The 21,456-nt window shown below is 37.9% G+C and overlaps 1 protein-coding gene across 1 annotated transcript in view; it reads left to right on the top strand.

Moving 5' to 3' along the window:
* JMY (junction mediating and regulatory protein, p53 cofactor) overlaps positions 1 to 21,456 on the top strand; it is a 111,293-nt gene that overhangs the window by 63,701 nt on the left and 26,136 nt on the right. The window contains exons 4-5 of the mRNA XM_004766816.3: positions 6,729 to 6,898; positions 20,812 to 20,977. Of these exons, the coding sequence (XP_004766873.1) occupies positions 6,729 to 6,898; positions 20,812 to 20,977 (336 nt within the window). The remainder of the gene's footprint in view (positions 1 to 6,728; positions 6,899 to 20,811; positions 20,978 to 21,456) is intronic.

The raw sequence follows: 21,456 nt of genomic DNA, 5'->3' as shown, positions 1-21,456 counted from the left end.
TTCAGCTCAGGTAATGATCCCAGGGTCCTGGGATCCAGCCCCGTGTCAGGCTCTCTGCTCGGCAGGGGGCCTGCTTCCCTTTCCCTCTCTCTGCCTGCCTCTCTGCCTACTTGTGATCTCTGTCTGTCAAGCAGTAAATAAAATCTTTAAAAAAAAATGTTAATAATAGTTCATTTTAAGGTTTAAAGATGTCTTTTCTTACTGTACACTAAATTTATGAAATAATTTTCAGTAAATTTGGTTTAGAGTCTGCTTTCTGTGTTTTTAGGTACATTATTGTTTAAAAGAGAAAGTTTGCATTATGGTTAAAAATATATAACCATTATAGGGGCACCTGGGTTGTTCAGTTGGTTAAGCTTCTGACTCTTAATTTCGGCTCAGATCAGGATCTCAGGCTCCTGGGATCCAGCCCCATGTTGGGCTCCTTGCTCAGTGGGGAGTCTGATTAAAATTCTCTCCCTCGGGGCGCCTGGGTGGCTCAGTGGGTTAAGCCGCTGCCTTCGGCTCAGGTCATGATCTCGGAGTCCTGGGATCGAGTCCCACATCGGGCTCTCTGCTCAGCAGGGAGCCTGCTTCCTCCTCTCTGCCTGCCTCTCTGCCTACTTGTGATCTCTCTCTGTCAAATAAATAAATAAAATCTTTAAAAAAAAAAAAAAAAATTCTCTCCCTCTCCAAAGAATCTGTACTCAGAGAACTATGGAATACTCATGAAAGAAATTGAGGAAGGCATAAAAAAATGGAAAAACGTTCCATGCTCATGGATTGGAAGAACAAATATTATGAAAATGTCTATGCTACTTAGAGCAGTCTACACATTTAATGCAATCCCTTTCAAAATACTATCAACTTTTTTCAAAGAAATGGAACAAATAGTCCTAAAATGTTTATGGAACTAGAAAAGACCCCAAGTAACAAGAGGAGTGTTGAAAAAGAAAACCAAAACTGGCAGCATCACAATTCCAGACTTCAAGCTCTATTACAAAGCTGTCATCAAGACAGTATGGTACTGGCACAAAAACAGACACATAGATAATGGAACAGAATAGAGAACCCAGAAATGGACCTCAACTCTATGGCCAGTGAATCTTTGACAAAGCAGGAAAGAATGTCCAGTGGAAAAAAGACAATCTCTTCAACAGATGGCATTGGGAAGATTGGACAGCCACATGCAGAAGAATGAAATTGGACAATTTCCTTACACCAAACACAAAAATAGACTCAGAATGGATGAAAGACCTCAATGTGAGACAGGAATCCATCAAAATCCTAGAGGAGAACACAGGCAGCAATCTCTTTGACCTCAGCCGCAGCAACTTCTTCCTAGATGCATCGCAAAAGGCAAGGGAAGCAAGGGCAAAAATGAACTGATGAACTTCATCAAGATAAAAAGCTTTTGCACAGCAAAGGAAACAGTCAACAAAACCAAAAGGCAACAGACAGAATGGGAGAAGATATTTGCAAATGACATATCAGATAAAGGGCTAGTATCCAGAATCTATAAAGAACTTACCAAACTCAACATTGGAAGAACGAAGACTCCAATCAAGAGAAGATATTTGCAAATGACATATCAGATAAAGGGCTAGTATCCAGAATCTATAAAGAACTTACCAAACTCAACATTGGAAGAACAAAGACTCCAATCAAGATCACGACCTGGGCAGAAGACATGAACAGACATTTCTGCAAAGAAGACATCCAAACGGCCAAGAGACACATGAAAAAGTGTTCAACATCACTTGACATCAGAGAAATACAAATAAAAACCACAGTGAGATACCACCCCACATCAGTCAGAATGGCTAAAATTAACAAGTCAGGAAATGACAGGTGTTGGCAAGAATGCAGAGAAGCGGGGTGGGGGGGTACTCCTGGGTGGCTCAGTGGGTTGAGCCTCTACCTTCGGCTCAGGTCATGCTCTTACAGTCCCGGGATTGAGCCCCGTATTGGGGGCTCTCTGCTCGGCAGGGGACCTGCTTCCCCCCAACCCCTCTGCCTGCCTCTCTGCCTATTTGTGTGATCTCTCTCTCTTTGTCAAAATAAATAAATAAAATCTTAAAAAAAAAAAAAAGAATGCAGAGAAAGGGGAACCCTCCTACACTGTTGGTGGGAATACAGCCTGGTGTAGCCACTCTAGAAAACAGTATGGAGTTCCCTCAGAAAACTGAAAACAGCTACCCTACGACCCAGCAATTGCACTACTGGGTATTTACCCTAACAGTACAAATGCAGTGATCTGAAAGGGCATGTGCACCCCAATCTTTAAAGCAACAGTGTCCACAATAGCCAAACTATGGAAAGAGCCTAGATGTCCATCAACAGATGAATGGATAAAGAAGAGGTAGTATGTATGTGTGTGTGTGTATATATATGTATGTATGTAGTGGAATATTATGCAGCCATCAAAAATTGAAATCTTGGCACTTGCAATGACCTGGATGAAACTAAAGGATATTATGCTAAGTGAAATAGGTCAGTCAGAGAAGGTAATTACCATATCATCTCACTGATATGAGGAATTTGAGAAACAAGACAGAGGATCATAGGGGGAGGGAGGGAAAAATGAAACAAGATGAAACCAGAGAGGGAGACAAACCAGAAGAGACTCTTAATCTCAGGAAACAAACTGAGGGTTCTTGGAGTGGAGGGGGTGGGAGGGATGGGGTGGCTGGGTGATTGGAGAGGGTATGTGCTAAATGGTGAGTGCTGTGAATTGTGTAAGACTGATGAATCACAGACCTATATCCCTGAAACAAATAATAAATTATATGTTAATTTTTTAAAAGTGAAAAAAAAGTAAAATTCCCTCTCTCTCTGCCCCTTCCCTTCTCTCTTTCTCAAATAAATAAAATTTAAAATATGTAAGCATTATAGAAAATATGTAAGAATTATAGAAAATTTAGAATATTAGTAATTTGTAATTCTTCTGCCTGTGCAACCGCTTTGTGGTTCTTTCCTGTTTTTTTCCTATATATGACTTATTACAGAATTGCAGTGATTCCATATGTATTTTTTATATATGATTTTTATTTCTGGCTCTATACAATTTTGATGATTGCTCTTATTTTATACTTCTCCAATTTTAAGCAAAACATTTCTGTCTATGACAGCCATCATTATAGGGTTCCAAATTCTTCATTAGAGTCACCGTAAACTTCTTTATGTCTCAATTCTGTTGACTTTATCCTGGCAGGAAGCTTTTGAACCCAAACAGAGATATATTTGCTTGGCCATTTAATTTTCCTTTATTTTCCTTTTCTGAGTGTGTTTCCTTCTTCCCATGTCAGGGAAACAGAATGAACTCTCTGTGGCTTTATGCTGCTGATAGTAATAGCTGTCCTTTATATTTCCAATCAGAAGGTAACTTTCTAATTTCTCATTTTAGAGGAAGAGTAAAACATGCCCTTTTATTTTACTTTTTTTCATTTGCAGAGGCAGATGTCCACCTAATTTCATGTATTATTGTTAGCTTTTATTCTGAAGATTGATTTATTTATTTTAGAGGGAGATTGAGAGAGAGGGGGAGGGAGGGAGTGAGTGTGTGAGTAGGAAGGGCAAGGGAAAAAGGAAAGAGAATATTCAGCAAACCTTGAGCACAGCACAGAGCTGGAGGTGGGGCCCAATGTCAAGATCCTGGGATTATGACCTGAGCTGAAATCAAGAGTCAGACGCTTAATTGTGCCACCCAGTTGCCCCTATTATTGCTTAGCTTTTTTTTTTTTTTTTTAAGATTTTATTTATTTATTTGGCAGAGAAAGACACAGAAAGGGAACGGAAGCAGGGGGAGTGGGAGGGAGAGAAGCAGACTCCCCACTGAGTAGGGAGCCCAACGTGGGGCTCGATCCTAGGACCGTGGGATAATGACCCGAGCTGAAGGCAAGGGGCTTAACAACTGAGCCACCCAGGCGCCCCTAATCCTTAGCTTTTAAAACTATCTTAAATGGGCTCATTTCTGACAGGTATACATGTTATCATGTTAAACTTTTTAAAAATAAACATAACTTATTTTGTGAACACCAGAACTGCATTGCCTTCAGAGCTTTTTTTTACACATACAGATTATCATACACTATTATTAGAGAGTTGTTTCTCTGAAAATGTGAAAGGTCCACTTAGCAAAAATCTTTATGACTGCCAGCAGAGGGAGAGAAGAATCTGTTTTAGAGATATCCCAATAGTGTTCTAGGAGTATTCCAAGCATTTTACATTCACAAACAGTTTTTCTCTGTTACTCTTAGTATTTCTGAACTTTCGGGGAAAATAATTTCAAGTGAAGAGAATAACAGTGAGATGTAAGAATATGTTCTAGGCAAGGTATTAGAGGACAAAGTATCTCGATTAGCTCCTGTGGTAACAACATGAGACTGAATTAGGACAGGAAGCTGCTCCTGACACTAAAATGGAGAATAAGAGAGTGATGGTGTCATGTGAAGTGAAAGAAATGTTTGAATAACTGTCATTATCTCATGTACTTTTCACAAAAACTTTTGGACTAGATACTATATTTCCTTTTTTCATAAGCAGGGGAATTGAGCCCCAGAACAATGAAGTTTCTTGCCAAAAGTTACATGTCAATTACAAGTGAATTTGGGAATTTATTATTTCATTCCAAATCCTCTGATTTTTGTTTTCCTACATTATACTACTATATTGATCTTATGGTTGCAAAAATAGTATAATACAGTTTTAAAAGATAGGTAGAAATTAAAAATGGCAAAATCATTTGTATTCAGCCAATGAGGAGATTTTGTTAGAAAGCCTAAAATTGAGATTCAGAGCAAGACTATGCATTGGAAAAATCCCTTTGATGTCAGCACTTGAAGGCTACAGAAAATCTGAAACCAAAAGAACCGATTTAACTATATTGAGAGGAGAATGAGAATCTAAGCACAGTTCCTCATCTGTTATAATAGGAACTCAACAGGTAGTTTTTAAAGACTAAATTGAGAAGCAGTCAATTTTTAGGGAAAAATACTGGTTTATAAAACCTATTTCTATATGGAAGTAACCACCAGAAATAATTAAAAATTGTTTATATCCGGTCATTGAGATTAAGGGGTTAGGGAGAGCTGAGCCTCAGAAACTGCTCTTTTTCTTTAAAAGACTGCCTATACAGTTTTAATTTTTATGTATGTAAACGTATTATTGTAAAAAAAAAATTAAGATTTCATAAAACTCAGAGACAGAGATTTAATGAGATATACTTCCTTGCAAAAGATGGTTAGGACTTAGTAGCAGTACAGAATTACCACTTACATATAAAAGATACTACTAGTGAATGTGTAGTAACTTCAAGAGCCAGACTAGTTCAGTGCTAAACAGACTGCTACCTCTTTTGTAATAAATGTGTCTCTGACCTGTTAAAGTGGTTAGGCATAGGGTGGTTGGTTTAATTGTATAGGACCCAGGATAAGCCACGACTGTACAATCAGTGATAAATCTTTAACTGGAGAAAATACTATCTCTTTGATTCTCAAAAAGTATCTCTTGAGATAGGGCTTTGTTGTGGCAAATAAAAAGTTACTTTTTTCTTTTCCTTTTTGGGGGCTGTGGGAGAGGAAGTTGGGTGTTGGTTGTACTGCTCCAACTCTAACCTCAGAATAAGCTCCATGCTAACACCTAGGATTTATTTTTTCCTTCATCAGATCATTATAGTATTTTTGGAGGAACTCAGAATAAGATTAACATGTGAATTTAAATAATTTCAAATAATCTTGAATAGTTAAGATTCTCATTTTAGTTAATGTACCCAATAAGAAATATAAACCTTTATAAAGTATGTATAAAACCTTTGAGGGATGCCTGGGTGGCTCATTTGATTAAGCATCTGCCTTCAGCTCCAGTCATGATCCCAGAGTCCTTGGATGGAGCCCTGCATCAGGCAGGGGAGCATGTTCTCCCTCTGTGTGCCATTCCTCTGTCTTGTTTTCACATGTATGCGTGCGCGCTCTCTCTCTCTCTCTCACTTTCTCTCTGACAAATGAACGAATAAAATCTTAAAAAGTAAAAAAAAAAAAAAACAAAAAAAAACCTTTGAAATTTAATAACACTAAACATGTGTAAGAACATTTTTAAAGTTTTTAGAATCTGGGGTGTCTGAGTGACTCAGTCTGTTAAGCATCCTTCTTTGCCTCAGGTCATGATCCCCAGATCCTAGGATTAAGCCCCACGTTGGGTTCTGCTTGTTGGGAAGTCTGCTCCCTCTCCCTCTGCTTGCTGCTCCACCTGCTTGTGCTCTGCCAAATAAATAACATCTTCAAAAACTAAATAAATAAAAAGGAAAGTTTTAAAATCTGACAACTCAGTTCCTTATCTTCACAAGTTATTTCTGAGGATGATTATTTAGGATTCTTTTGTTTTTTAAGATTTTATTTATTTATTTGGCAGATCACAAGTAGGCAGAGAGGCAGGCAGAGAGAGAGGAGGAAGCAGGCTCCCTACTGAGCAGAGAGCCTGATGCAGGGCTCCATCCCAGGACCCTGAGATCATGACCTGAGCCGAAGGCAGAGGCTTAACCCACTGAGCCACCCAAGCACCCCAATTATTTAGTATTCTTATTGAAGATAATAGACTCTAAGATATGTTGTTATATTTTAGAACTGCTAACAGGTAACTTAAGGGAGTAGGATTTATATGTTTATGTGTATGGTCAGTGAGATCTAAAACTTTGAAATTTTTAATATCAAGTTGTCTTGTGTCTTAATGTCTCTAAAAATTATTATTAATAGCTGTGTACGATCGAATGCGAGCAGATCAGAAGAAATTTGGTAAAGCATCATGGGCAGCAGCTGCAGAACGTATGGAAAAACTCCAATACGCGGTTTCTAAGGAGACTCTGCAGATGATGAGAGCAAAGGAGATCTGTTTGGAGCAGAGGAAACATGCACTAAAAGAAGAGGTAAAAAAAAAAATTACACATAAAATTTAAAAAGATTTGTGATTTGTTTTTTATCTTTGTACAAGAGTAGCGTTTTTCTGACACTGCAGGCAGTTGTTCATTTTGCATTGTCTCCATGAGATGATAACAGGAGTTATCCTCCTAATAGAGGAGTTAGACATATGAGGTACTCTAACAGCATCACAGTGTGGTTGTAGGCTGCAGTACACTATTAAAACAAAAAGGAGGTTGACATTAGAATTTTCTTGTTGTTTTTAAATTTTTTTGTACTGTAAGGTTCAGTGCTTTATTAAGAAAATTTCAGCACCCAGAGAAATATAGAAAAATTTTAAGGCAGTAGAATTTTGTTAGAATTGGTTATATTATATTCAAACCCTTTCCTTTTGGAGCTTCCCATTTTATTCCTGCTGGAACAAAAAACAGGAAAGGTCTGCAGCAGAGGTCCAGTTTTCTTGACTACACTCATTAAAACCTCTTCATGAATACCCCTGCAGAAAGGAATAGTTTTAGAAGTCCTTGAGAAGATTGCTCATATTTAAAATGTATCTAAAATGATTTTTTAAAAATTAACCGCTTTTGGGTGTCTGGATAGCTCAGTGAGTTGATCATCAGGCTCTTGATTTTGACTGGTGGTCTCGTGGTCATGGGATCGAGCCCCACATTGAGTTCAGCATAAAGTCTGCATGGGATCCTCCCTCTCCCTCCCCACACTGTCTCTCTCTCTCTCTCTCTCTCAAATAAATAAAATCTTAAAAAAAAAAAAAAAAAAACTAATTACTTTTTTTCATGGTCATCCTGTTCACCAGTGGTTTTAGTATTCTTACTCATACTGTCCAGTGCAACATGGAATATACCATTGATGCCCAGCTCTTGGTGAAAATATTAAAACCATTAGATGTATACTAGTTTTCATTACCTCCAGGCCATTATTTTTAAATGCTATTAAACATGTTATGTTTTATTATTAAGTTGGGCCAGAACAGATTGCTTTTTACGAGAGAGTACTCAAATATCTACATTGGTCTTTTGCTGATCATTTTCTAAGTATGGGAAGCAACAAATCTCCATCTTGTTCAAGGGTCAAGTGTAGTTTTAAAAGTGACTAAAGATTAAAGCTGGTGTTAAGGATGAACCTAGGAGGGTGTTCTAGATTGTATATAGTGTGTAGTAAGACTTTATGGTTTAGGCATGACTATTCAGTTTTGTACCAAGAATTAAAACATATTTTAGGGTGCCTGGGTGGCTCAGTTGGTTGGGCATCTGCCTTTGGCTTGGATCATATTCCCAGAGTCCTGGGATCGAGTCCTGCATCGGGCTCCCTGCCTGGCAGGAAGCCTGCTTCTTATCTCCCCTTGCTCCTGTTCTATCAAAAAAAAAAAATTTTTTTTTCAGAGATAAAAAATATTTTAATCATTATATAAATTTTGAATTATTTCCCATTATTTTCATTTGAGGTAATTGATAATTTATTATAAGGCAATTTATTGCCTTATTTTATTAAGGAAGTTTTGAAACAATATGAAGTCATTTTCTTTGGCTGATACAGTATGCGTGAAGTATTTCTAAAACCAAACCACTTCATTTCCTCTTACTAGATCTTCTTAAATCTTCCTTTCTGTTAAAGCCACAGTTCTTCAAGATACTCCAGGCTCAAAACTTCAACTCTTCCCTTTCATTTGTATCTTTTTGCCTTTTAGAATTCTCCCCAACTAAAATGTCCCTACTCAGTTATTTATGAAACAAACATTTATTAAGTGGAGTGTTTTTTATTTTGGGGTTTTTTTTGGCCAACAATTTTAATGGGTGATGGGGATAAAGACATAATTAATACCCGTTGTCTCCCCATCTTCCCCCCAACACTTTTTAAAGCCTAAATAAGCTGTAGCTATAATGTTTAGAGTTCTTTGTGGTGGGGCAAGACATGTACAGTGTGGAAATAAGCTGTGAGATAAGCAGGTATCATTATATATAAAGGGGACCAATGCAGGAGCACTCAGCTGTGACCAGAGCATCCTAGGTGAAGAGAACAGTATGTTCCAGGAGCCCTAGCGGGCAGGGAGGAAGAGTCAGCCTTGTTACCTAGACCAGGAGTCATGAGAGATAAGTTGAAAAATTAAGCAAAATTTGGGGCTGTCCTTCTACCTCCTACCAAGGAGTTTGAATTTCACCCTAAAAGCAGTATGGAGTCACTATAATGTTTTCATCAAGGAGCAGCACAACCACATTTATTTTTATGAAATAATGACTCTGACCAGTTCATAGAGAATTGACTGGAGAGTCATTCTTAAATCTAGTCAGTTTCCTCACATACTTTTCTAATTGTTTCATTGCTGATAGTAGAAAGCAAAGCATTTCTCAAAAATGACTGTAAATACCAGGAATGTAGACCCTTCACTCAGTAACAAAAAAGGTTTAAATTGAAGGCAGTAGGGAGTTGGGGAAAGTTTAATCTGTATTTATGTTTTAGAAATCTGAAATTGTTCCTTTAAAACCTACTCAGGTTTGCACAGCATTCCTGGGTAGTTAAGAACTGATTAAAGGCAAGTTGTTGATGGTCAGATCCAGACTGCACACGCCCGGGCTCCTGAGGGTACATGCATGGGTTGTGCCTTTGTTCAAATAGTACTCCAGTCATCTTGAAACAGCTGGTTAGAGGAGGCAAGAAGTGTGGCTTTTTATTGGACAAAGGAGAATGAACTGTTGAGGCATCTGACTTTGTGTTATTTTTAAAAAAGCAATTATACCTCAGAAAGATTGGAATAAAATAATTTGATTGATTAGATTTATTGTACACTTCCTTTTTATCCATGGTTTTGCTTTCCACAGTCAACCATAGTCCTGAAGTAAATGATCCTCCTTCTGATATATTACCAGAAGATCAGTAGTAGCCAATGCTGCATCACAATGCCTCCATTTGCCTCACAGTTGAATGGTGAAGAGTGAGCACAGTACAAGAAGATATTTTGAGAGAGAGACCACATTCACATAACTTTTATTACAATATACTGCTGTAATTGTTTTATTTTATTGCTGTTAATCTCATACTGTGATCATTTACTTCATGGTAGGTGTGTATGTATAGGAGAAACAGTATATATAGGTTTCAGTACTATCTGTGGTGTTAGGCATCCACTGGGGGTCTTGGAATGTAGCCCATATTATACTTTGTAGACCAGAGTGGTTTTTTAAAACCGCATTAAAACATGACTTGTGTACACCTGAAACTAATGTAACATTGCCAACTATACTTAAGTTAAAAAAAATTTTTACTATACAATTTTAAAAATTCACTAAACTCTGCTTCAATTAAAATATACCGTTCACTCATTTAAAGTATATAGGTTCAGTGCTGTTCAGTATACTAACAGAATTACGCGTGTCGCCACAAGCAACCTTAGAACATTTTCATCACCCTGGAAATAAACCTGACCCCATTAACAGTGATTCCCCATCTCCTCTCTAAACTTTCTTACCTGACCATTAATCTTTTATAAATCTGCTATATTTCATATAAATGGAAATATTTCATATAAACGGAATCATAAAATATATGTTGTTGTTGTTGTTTTTTTAACATTTATACTCAGCACAGTGCTTTCACAGTTCATCCCTGCTATAGCATGCATGAGTGTTTAGGTTAGGTTTTTGTAGAATGATACTGTATTCTATGATTAATACCACATTTTGTGCATCCTCCGTCAGTTGATGAACATTTGGGCTCTTTCTACTTTGGGAGGTATAATGAACAATGCTCCTGTAAACATTCATGCCCAGGGTTTTCATTTATCTTGGTATATATGTAAGAGCCAAACTGCTGTTTAACTTTTTGAGGAACTACCAGACTGTTTTCCTGAGCAGCTGTACATTTACATTCCCACAAGCCGTGTACAGCAGTTAAAATTTCTCCACATCGTTCATCTCATCATTAATACTTAAAATTTGTCTCTTTTAAATTATGGCACGCTGGTGAGTTTGAAGTGGTTATCTCATTGGGGTTTTTGATTTGCATTTCCTTCATGGTATTAAGTATCTTTCCTTTTGCTTACTGGCCTCTTCTTTGGAGAAATGTATACTCAGATCTTATACCCATTTTAAAATTGGGTTGGTTTTTTTTATTATTATTATTGCTAAGTTGAAAGAGTTCTTTATAAATACTAGGTAGAACTCTTGTGTGGGATACATGCTTTGAAAGTATTAGCTGCCATTCTGTGGATTGATCATACTGGTTTTTAGAACACTGGCTATATTTGAGAGTAGTGTACTGCAGTCTGTAGGGGAAAACAAATTGCCTCCTCTTCATCACTATGTGAAGATTTTTTTAGTCCTTATTGACATTTTAAAAGTGCATATGCTTATCAACTCTTGTTTAAAAAACAGTATGAGGTAACTTACAATTATGGCTATAATTAGTCTTAGAAAGAAGCCTTTTGTTAATGATTTAAATTGTGATTTTACCCTTAGGTTTCATTTGCTACTAGTGTTAAAGGTAAAATTGTAACTTGTCATGTCCTAGAACTTTTTCACACTATATACGGCATCTCTTGGCAAGGATTTCAGTCCCACTTGTGTTCCCACTTATGTTCCTGATTAGCTTTCTCCCTTATATGACTAGGTATGTGAATTTCAAGTTCCAGAAGTTTTAGAACTTAAAATCCTAGCATTCTTGTTAGGTTTTTGTTTTTAATTCCTAGCATTTTATTGCCTGTGGAATAGAGTAGCATTTTCGTCTTCCTCACATGTACTAGCTTTGTTGTTCTAGCCAGCTGACACTGAGTTACAGGGTACCTAAAAGAACTGCTTGAGGGTAAGAATTCTGATTATTTGCTAATGTAAGAACATTGTTCTTACTGGAGTTGGTCTAGGGTGGTAGAAGAAGGGCTGGGCTAAAATGGGCCCCAAGAGTATGGGATGAGAATCTGTGGGGTCATTTTACCTGGGACTACCCCATTACCTTAATAGTCTGCTTCTTAATGTTGTGGACTGTGTTTGAATTCAAGGGTTTGGTAAACCTGTCAGTCATTCTTACCAGGTTAATGCTTGAGTGTATATAATGTACGTATTGTGTTTTATGTATATTTGTGATGTACTGTACCAGTTTTATTAGCATTAATTTAAGGTGACCACATTACTCATGAGAAACAGCACATATTCATTATTAAGCCCATCCCAAAAAATGATTTCCCAGTGAAGGTTTTATAATACAGTACTACTCTATGATTTAAATTATGGGAAAACTTTGTTCTTTAAAAATATGTCAGTATGTTATGTCTTGAGGTGTTGTTTTTTTTTTTTTAAATAGAAAACTTCTTTCTGATGTGATAATATAAAATACTTTAAATTTTTAAATATTTAGGAATATTTGCCATGAGTGTAGTGATGAACTTGAAACACAACTTTCAGATGAACTCTGACAAATTTCACCTACCTAAGCAAAATTCTCTTTGTCCTTTAAATTTCTTAACTTCTGTGGGGCACTTGGGTAGCACAGTCGGTTAAATGTCTGACTCTTGGTTTCAGCTCAGGTCATGGTTTCAGGGTCGTGAGATTGAGCCCTCCATGGGGCTCCATACTCAGTGCAGAGTCTGCCTGCTTAAGAATCTTTCTCTTTCCTTCTGCCCCTCCCAAACTACACACACACACACACACACACGAACACATGCACTCTCTTTCTCAAGTAAATAAAGCTTTAAAAAATTATTTAAATTTCTTTAAGAGTATGTACCATTCCTTTTAATATGTTTTCTTCTTAAATGTTCCTGGGTCTTTTACCCTTTTTAGGTCACAGACTCCTGCCCCATTAAGAATTTGAAAGGTAGGAGCCCTGTACTAAGATAAATATGCATGTACACACAGCTCTGCACACAAATTTTGTAGGTTCCTACATCATTTATACCTGAACCACTGATCCCAGATTGCCACTGATGTTGAAATTTTCCCATCAAACTCCTGAAAATATCCGTGTCTTTTTGACTTAATATCTTAGAAAGAACCCAGGGTAAGCTTAACTAGTTATAGCTCCTTCACTCCATTCTTTGAATAGTATACTCCCTCCCCTCCAATCCATGTTCAAAAATAATAGCACAGTCTGGTTCTGCAAGTACAGTTGGACTTTCAGATCTGTATTATTTACAGATTATGTTATATATTTTAAAACATTGAACAAGATGGGGTACTTGGGTGGCTCAGTGGGTTAAGGCCTCTGCCTTCAGCTCCGGTCTTGATCTCAGGGTCCTGGGATCAAGCCCCGCATTGGGCTCTCTGCTCAGCAGGGAACCTGCTTCCCCCTCTTTCTCTTTGCCTGCTGCTCTGCCTGCTTGTGATCTCTCTCTCCCTCTGTCAAATAAAAAAAAAAAAATCTTAAAACATGGAGCAAGATGAGAATATGTAAAACCACACATGGTTAGAGTAGCATATATGTTAGAAGTGTTATTAAAATAAGGATTATTAATGGAGTAAGAGGATTTTGTTTGTGGTTATTAATTGAAATAGGAGATACCAAATTAAGATGCTAGAATGAAACAAATTAGAAAATATAATCACGTCTCATTTAATGTTTGCTCTTATCTTCTGATTAACCATGTTCTCTGGTTAACTGGGAATTAACCAGGTAACTCTTTGGATGACAGTCCTTCTTGAAAGTTCTAAAAATATATCCGTGTCCTTTCTTGTCTTGGCAGAGAATTTACCCATCTTTTTTTTTTTTAAAGTACTCTTCATACCTAGCGTGTAGCCCTACGTCGGGCTTGAACTCACCACCCGTGAACTGAGATCAAGAGTCAGACATTTAACCAGTCGATTTGCCCAGGCACTCCCCACGTTTTTAAAAAACTTTCATTCCTTGAGGTCATCTTTATGAACATACATAAATAGCTAGAATATTGAGCTAAATATATAACAATCTTGATACTTCCTTACAATCCATACTTTTGTCTTCTTTTTTTTTTTTGATTTTTGATTTTTGCATTTATTTGCCTGAGAAAGAGAGAGAGCACAAACAGTGTGGGAGGCAGGCAGAGGCAAGAGGAGAAGGAGGCTTGCCACTGAGCAAGGAGTCTGATGCCGAACTCCATCTCAGGACCCTGGAATCATGATCTGAGCCAAAGGCAGACACTTAACTGACTGAGCCACCTAGGTGTCCCTTCTTGTCTTTCTCCTGAAAGCATATAGTTAAAGTATGATTAAGGTTATATTACCCCATGTCAGTTTTACATAAGTCATCAAGTATATATAGAACATTTATAGTATACCCTAGGGGACATAAGCTTAGGCTCTAGATGGTGCTATTCAATAGAAGTTCCTATGACAATGGAAATGTTTTATATTTGCACTTTCTTGTAGTATACCTACTAACCAGGTATCTGTTGAGCTCTTAATGTGATTTATGTGACAGGAGGAACAGAATCTTAATTTAATCTGTAAAAAATAGCCATCTACATCTTATGGCTACTATATTAGAACGAATAATGTAGATCATGATTCTGCAAACATTAACTTATGTAACCTTGGGTAAATTAGATAACCTCTCTATAAAATATGATTAGTGTATACCTTTTAGGAAAGTTATGTTTCCACTGGCTAATGTATATAAAGCATTTAGCATAATGCCTGGCGTGCAGAGTAAGAGTGCAATAAATACTAGACATTATTAGGCAAGTATCAAGGAAGGGAATACAAAGATGGGAAAATTTAATTCCCATGCATAAGACAGTTGCATCTCAGATGGACCAAAAAGTTTCAACATAAGGAGCTTTGATGTGGTAGACACGGTCTGAACAGAGGGCAGCTGGGGTGCTTGTCCAGGCAGACAGGCTGCTCTTTTATTTTTAGTTTATTAATAAAGGGTTCTACTAGAGGGTGTTATGGTAAGTGAATTAAGTCAATCAGAGACAATTATCCTATGATCTCACTGATACGAGGAATTTGAGAAACAAGACAGAGGATTATAGGGGAGGGGGGGAAAATGAAACAAAACAAAATCAGAGGGGTGCCTGGGTGGCTCAGTGGGTTAAGTCTCTGCCTTGGGCTCAGGTCATGGTCCCAGGGTCCTGGAATCGAGCCCCGCATCGGGCTCTCTGCTTAGCCGGGAGCCTGCCTCCCCTTCTCTCTCTGCCTACTTGTGATCTCTGTCTGTCAAATAAATAAATAAGATATTTTTTTAAGAAAATGAAACCAGAGAGGGAGACAAACCATAAGAGACTATTAATCTCATGAAACAAACTGAAGGTTGCTGGAGGGGAGAGGGGGTGGGAGGGATGGGGTAACTGGGTGATGGACATTGGGGAGGGTATGTGCTGTGGTGAGTGCTGTGAACTGTGTAAGATTGATGAATCACAGACCTATATCCCTGAAACAAATAATAAATTATATATTAATAAAATGTTTAAAGTCTGTTCCATATCTGCATGCTAGAAATTTCAGAGTCTCCTAAGTACAAAAAGCTGGGATCCACTCTAAAAGTTTTAATTTATATTACTTATCAAATTCTGTTTTAGCCATCTAAATATATTTTGATATTGGTTACAAAAAAGTAAACAGAAAGTTTTAAATGTTTTAGGCCTATATTTAGTGCTTTATGTATTACCTCATTTAACTTTCAAGCATAACCCTTTATACTCCGAGCCTGTAAGCCACTGTCTGAAACCCCTGAGGCCAAATCTATCTATCTATCTATCTATCTATCTATCTATTTAAAAGATTTTTATATATTTGAGAGAGACATAGTGATAGAGCATGAGTGGGGCACCTGTTAGGGAGAAGTAGGCTTTCTGAATGTTGGCAGGACCCTGGGAACATGACCTGAGCCAAAGGCAGATGTTTAACCAACAGAACCATGCAGATGCCCCCAGATCTGTTTAGAATTCTAGCTTTTTCAGATTTTTTAGACAGTTAAGTTAGGATATATAACTTTCAGACAAGTGTTAATATTCCAATTATGAAACATTCTATTAAATGGAATAAATAGGGATTCACATCAGGTCAGATCGTATCTTCCTACAAATGGATTGTGAGATTAGGTTTTGACATTAAAGAAATTATGGCTAGTTTCAGTTTTTTAAGATCTGAAATGTGGAATTCCAGATAATTCCTTCTGTTTATATGTATTCTCCATATTTGTGTAGCTGTTATTGGTGCAAACTGTATACTCAGATTCATCTGATACCATTTCTTATGAACTGTCTTTGCCACATAATAAAAGAACTAGGCTTAAGAGCTTGCTGAACTTGTCTTTAATGTTATTTCTATTGTGCTATGTATGGTTTTCATGACAACTCTTTGACCCTTCACTTCATTTATTGCTAACTGCCATACTCTGTAACTCAGACAGCACCAGGTGCCCAGTGAATATTTCTTGAATGAATGACTCTGCCCACAGATACGCTGAAACCTTTATTTTCATAGCCCCTCACATGTCATAAAGTTTTTCTAGCACAGCAAGGTGAAAGGCAGCACAGGGGCATTAGTTTGTATAAATTGCTTTATGTCTGGTTTCATGATTTTCTGTAGTCAAAATAGGTACACAAGAAAACCATTTTTGTTAATGTGCCTGGTGGGAATGATCAGTGGGCTCAGTTGTACATGATGTACTTATGTGGATGTATGGATATTCATTGGTACTTAAGTTTTCTTGCCAGATTTACTGTAAAACATTGTGCTTTCCTTTTCCATACTTATTAGAATGCTACTCCCTACTTTTGTCTAGTGGAAAGGCCTTTCTTGTAGGAATTGGGTCAGGCTCCAATGTTGCTAGTATTACTTGGGTCACAGTGGGAAGGCAGTTTGTTTTGGGGTCTTGATATCTTGATATCAGAAGTTTTGTTTATTCAGGGGGCACCTGGGTAACTGAGTCAGTTGAGCATCTAACTTTTTTTTTTTGGCTTGGGTTGTGATCTTTGGTTTTTGGGACCAAGCCGATTGTCAGTCTCACACTCAATGGGGAGTCAGCCTGGGATTCTCTCTCTCTCTCTTCCCCTCAGCTCCTCCCCTGGTGCATGTGCTCTTGCCCTCTTGCATGCACAGGTGCACTCTCTCAAATCATAAATAGATCTTTTTCTTAAAAAAGTTTGTTTTGTTAGAAGGTAAACGTTGAGCTAAGTAAAATTTCAAGGTAACAAAGTTTTCATTGGCATTCAATTGTCTCCTTTGAGTGCTTAACCTACTTTCTAGGCTTCCTTCTTGCCAGGGAAACAGTGTCCTCAGGTATAAAAAAAGGTACCCTAACTGTGGCACCTACTTGCTCCATTGTCCAAAAATAGTACTCCTTTCACTCTGGATTCCTATTCCCTTAGTTCTGTGGCCGTCACCTGAAGTAGGTACCAGGAGAAAAATCAGTCTGGAAATTACAGATAATATAGGGACGAGATTTGGTGCAGCATAGCCTTCCCACATCTCTGCATGTCTTTCACTGAGGATTTTGCATCACTGTTAAAGTTTAAATAAACCTCAGAGGATAGTTTTGCTTTTCCAGGTTTCCCTGATTTGTATCTTATCCCTTTCTCTTTATCTTATCCTGTAAAAGTTCTCTCTCCTGAAGTCCTTACAAGCCTTTTACTTGCCCTGATGCCCACTGCTGCCCTTTTGTTTGTTTTCTCAGAGGTTGGGATTCATCAGATCCTTTGATGAGGTTTTGTCCTTTTTGAAACTCACCATGGCAGATCCATAGAACTCAGTAAACCAGAAAGTTGGGGGTGAGGTCACTTCTGGTAAGGAAACAACCGGTCCTTTCTTGGTTTGGTATTTGATATTGGCCGACAGTGTAAAGGTATGTCAGCAGGGGGCTCCCAACTTTTTTCCTTACCCAAAGTAGTAGACAAGAGAGTCAGACTTAAGAGTGTGCAAGGGGAAGCCTTATTACAGTGTTACAGACATGGCACATACATGGTTCTTTCCAGCTAGAGAGAGCTAAAGATAGTAAAGATGGTACTAACAGCCCAGGTTTCTGTCCAAACATTGTCACTGGAACTGATCTTACGAGGAGGTTTTTATCTTAACTAATTATACTGAGGTTTTATCTTAACTAATTATAGTTCCCTAGGGAATAAAGCTTCTAACATTACATATTTCACTTGTTTGTATGCTGTGCTCACAGAAAGTTTGGTGCTGATAACAGAGGATTATGGATTCTGGAATTATAGTCTCCACAGCTGGGTAAGAGACCCAAGACATTATGCAAAGGGATGTTTATAATTTAAAGTGAGACTGGGAGTCTGAGGAAAGAAATCACATGTAGATTCCTATTTTATGACTTAGGACAAAAATAGCAGGATTTCATTTTGTCAGCTTTCTCTATAAGCCACTATAATGAAACCCTTTTGTGGTTCTATATTTATTGTTCGTCAATCATAAAATACTTCCTAATGCAATAAGATCTCTGGCTTATAAATTCATTAAATATTTATAATATTTTTATAACATTTATTAAATAACATTGTATTTAATTAACCAGATTATTTTTAAATGTATACCATCGGACATTTAGATCATAGCCCAACTGTTGCTTTGCAGGGATTTTTTTTTAATTAATTTTTTTTTTTAATAAACATATAATGTATTTTTATCCCCAGGGGTACAGGTCTGTGAATCGCCAGGTTCACACATTTCACAACACTCCTCATAGCACATACCCTCCCCAATGTCCATATCCCCACCACCCTCTCCCGTCCCCCCTTCCCCCAGCAACCCTCAGTCTGTTTTTTGAGATTGAGTCTTTTATGGTTTGTCTCCTTCCCAGTCCCACCTTCTTTCATTTTTTCTTTTCCTACCCCCCAGCCCCCCCCCCTTGCATCTCCACTTCTTCATATCAGGGAGATCATATGATAGTTGTCTTTCTCTGATTGACTTATTTCGCTAAGCACGATACCCTCTAGTTCCATCCACATCGTCACAAATGGCAAGATTTCATTTCTTTTGATGGCTGCATAGTATTCCATTGTGTATATATACCACATCTTCTTTATCTGTTCATCTGTTGATGGACATCTAGGTTCTTCCCATGCTTTGCAGGGATTTTTTAAAAGATTTTATTTGAGAGAGAAAGCACATATGCATGCTCACGACTTTGGGGGAGAGAGAGAAACAGATTCTCTGCTGAGTGGAAAGCCTGACTTGGGGCTTACTCTTAGGACCCCAAGCCACCCAGGCACCCTATGTTGCTTTGCATTTTAAAAGGAACTTTAAATTACGTGCTTAAAAAAATACTCTGTTCTTCGGTAAGACTGTGTTGGGTATCTAGAATGTAAAGGAAAGACTGGACTCTTTTTTTTTTTTTTTTTTTTGAAGATTTTATTGATTTATTTGCGAGAGAGAGCACGACTGGGGAGGAGAGGATTAAAGCAGGCTCCCTGCTAAGCAAGGAGCCCAATGCAGGGCTTGATCCCAGGACTGAAGGTAGCGGCTTAACCAACTGAACCACACAGGTACCCCAAGAAAGGCTGGACTCTTGTTTAAAATGTACTCCATGTGCTAACATGTTTCAACAACCTCGCCAGACTGAAAGGAATATTTTGCAGCAATAAGAACATCTTTGCTGGGGCGCCTGGGTGGCTCAGTGGGTTGAGCCGCCGCCTTCGGCTCAGGTCATGATCTCAGGGTCCTGGGATCGAGTCCCGCTTTGGGCTCTCTGCTCAGCAGGGAGCCTGCTTCCTCCTCTCTCTCTGCCTGCTTCTCTGCCTACTTGTGATCGCTCTCTGTCAAATAAATAAATAAAATCTTAAAAAAAAAAAAAAAAAAAAAGAACATCTTTGCTGCCACAGCTGTCCTAAGAGTACCAGCCAAGTATCTCCTCAGTATTCTGGAAGCCACAGATGACCCCTCACATGAGGTCACAAAACATTTCTCTCATTTTTCTCTGTTCCTCCTCTACCCCTTTGGTGGTTACTTACTGGGGTTCCAGTTGAGGCCAGGGCCTCCTCACCAATGCTGCTAGTTCACCCAAGGCACACTGGTACATGTGCCAGGGGTATCCTGGAGTTTCTAAGCATGAACCTTTCAACTGCCAAAGTGGTAGAACTATATTCTTAGAAGAAATGTTCTGGGAGGAATGCTTTACTCTCTCACATGCTTGTACTTTCACAGAATCCCAAAAAGCCATTCTGTCAGCTCCTTCTTACTGCCACCTTTCTCCATAGAGCCAAGAAGGAATCCATGGAAATAATGGGGTTAGGGACTAGCATCTGAAGCATACTTTGCTGAGAGTAATTTCCTTCTGATGCCTGGCAAAGTCTCTTCCTCCCTGTCTTTTCAGGACCAAAACCCAATCAACCAACCAAGCAAACCTCATGTAAGACCAACCACCACTTCATAAGACATGCTTAGAAATCTGAGTTGGATATGGGATCCTGAGTGCATTTACTTAAAGATATTAATAGTTACCATTATTAGTAGATTGCAGGGATTTCTAGAAAATCAGTTCTGTCATATTGTTTTCCTCACACCCACTTACCTTGCTCCCCACTCACCAGATTCCAGAGCCTAGCCAGATTGTGGCCATGGAGCAAAACATAGTTCCACTTTTATCCTGTGGTTGTAACTATGCCAGTGTGGCTTAATCTTTTTCATTCATACATAATCTCATTCATATTTGGAAAAGAAAACTGAATATCCTAGCACATCCACTTTTGAAAGGAAAGGACACTTTTAATATTTATATCATAATAATTAGAATAATAGATTCTAAACATGAGCTGTAATACGAATTAATTTACTATACTTGCCTAGTTATTTCCAAAACTGTATTATGTTTTATTAACTATCTTTCTATCTTTTAAAAAATCTTAGTTCTTGCCTTCAAGTTTTTTTCTTGGAACAGTTGATTCATGGATTTATGCCATATTACTAATATTCATTTCTAATCATAGCTTGATTTTTTTTTTCTTGTCCCCACCAGCTAGAAATATTTTTATTTTATTTTCACACAGATGCAGAGTTTGCAGGGTGGTACAGAAGCCATAGCACGATTGGATCAGTTAGAAGCTGATTATTATGATCTGCAACTTCAGTTGTATGAAGTACAGTTTGAAATCCTGAAGTGTGAAGAGTTATTATTGACAGCCCAACTAGAAAGCATCAAAAGACTTATATCGGGTATGGTATGCATTCAACCACATAAATCCAAAAAAAAAGGAATACATAGAGGAAAAAAAAAAAAAAATATATACACACACACACACACACACACACACACACACACACACACGTATATATGTCAGCTATGGTCCTTGAAACTGTTGAGACTAAAAAAATCCTAACATAAAACCTTTTAGAGGAACTTCTAAACTCAAGTCATTAACTATACTTAGCAATGTCATTATGTTATTACTATGCAAAATGCTCACTTTTGTTAGGTTGTTTTAGCCAGAAAAGTTTTGAGTTCTGGGGATGATACCTAACATTTATTGAGCGTCTAACTGCATGTCAGACACTGTTAAGCACTTCCTGCACACTGCACACACACACACACACACACACACACCCTAGAAGGTATTATTTTCCAATAATCACTATTCTACAAAGAAGTTGAAGAGGTCATGACTTCAAGCCCTGTGCTGGGTATAGAGTTTACT

This window comes from Mustela putorius, unplaced genomic scaffold (assembly GCF_011764305.1).
Source record: "Mustela putorius furo isolate JIRA1106 unplaced genomic scaffold, ASM1176430v1.1 tig00537350_pilon_pilon_pilon, whole genome shotgun sequence".
Lineage (NCBI taxonomy): Eukaryota > Metazoa > Chordata > Mammalia > Carnivora > Mustelidae > Mustela > Mustela putorius.
Note: the sequence above shows the minus strand (reverse complement) of the source record. Positions and strands in the feature narration are given on the sequence as shown.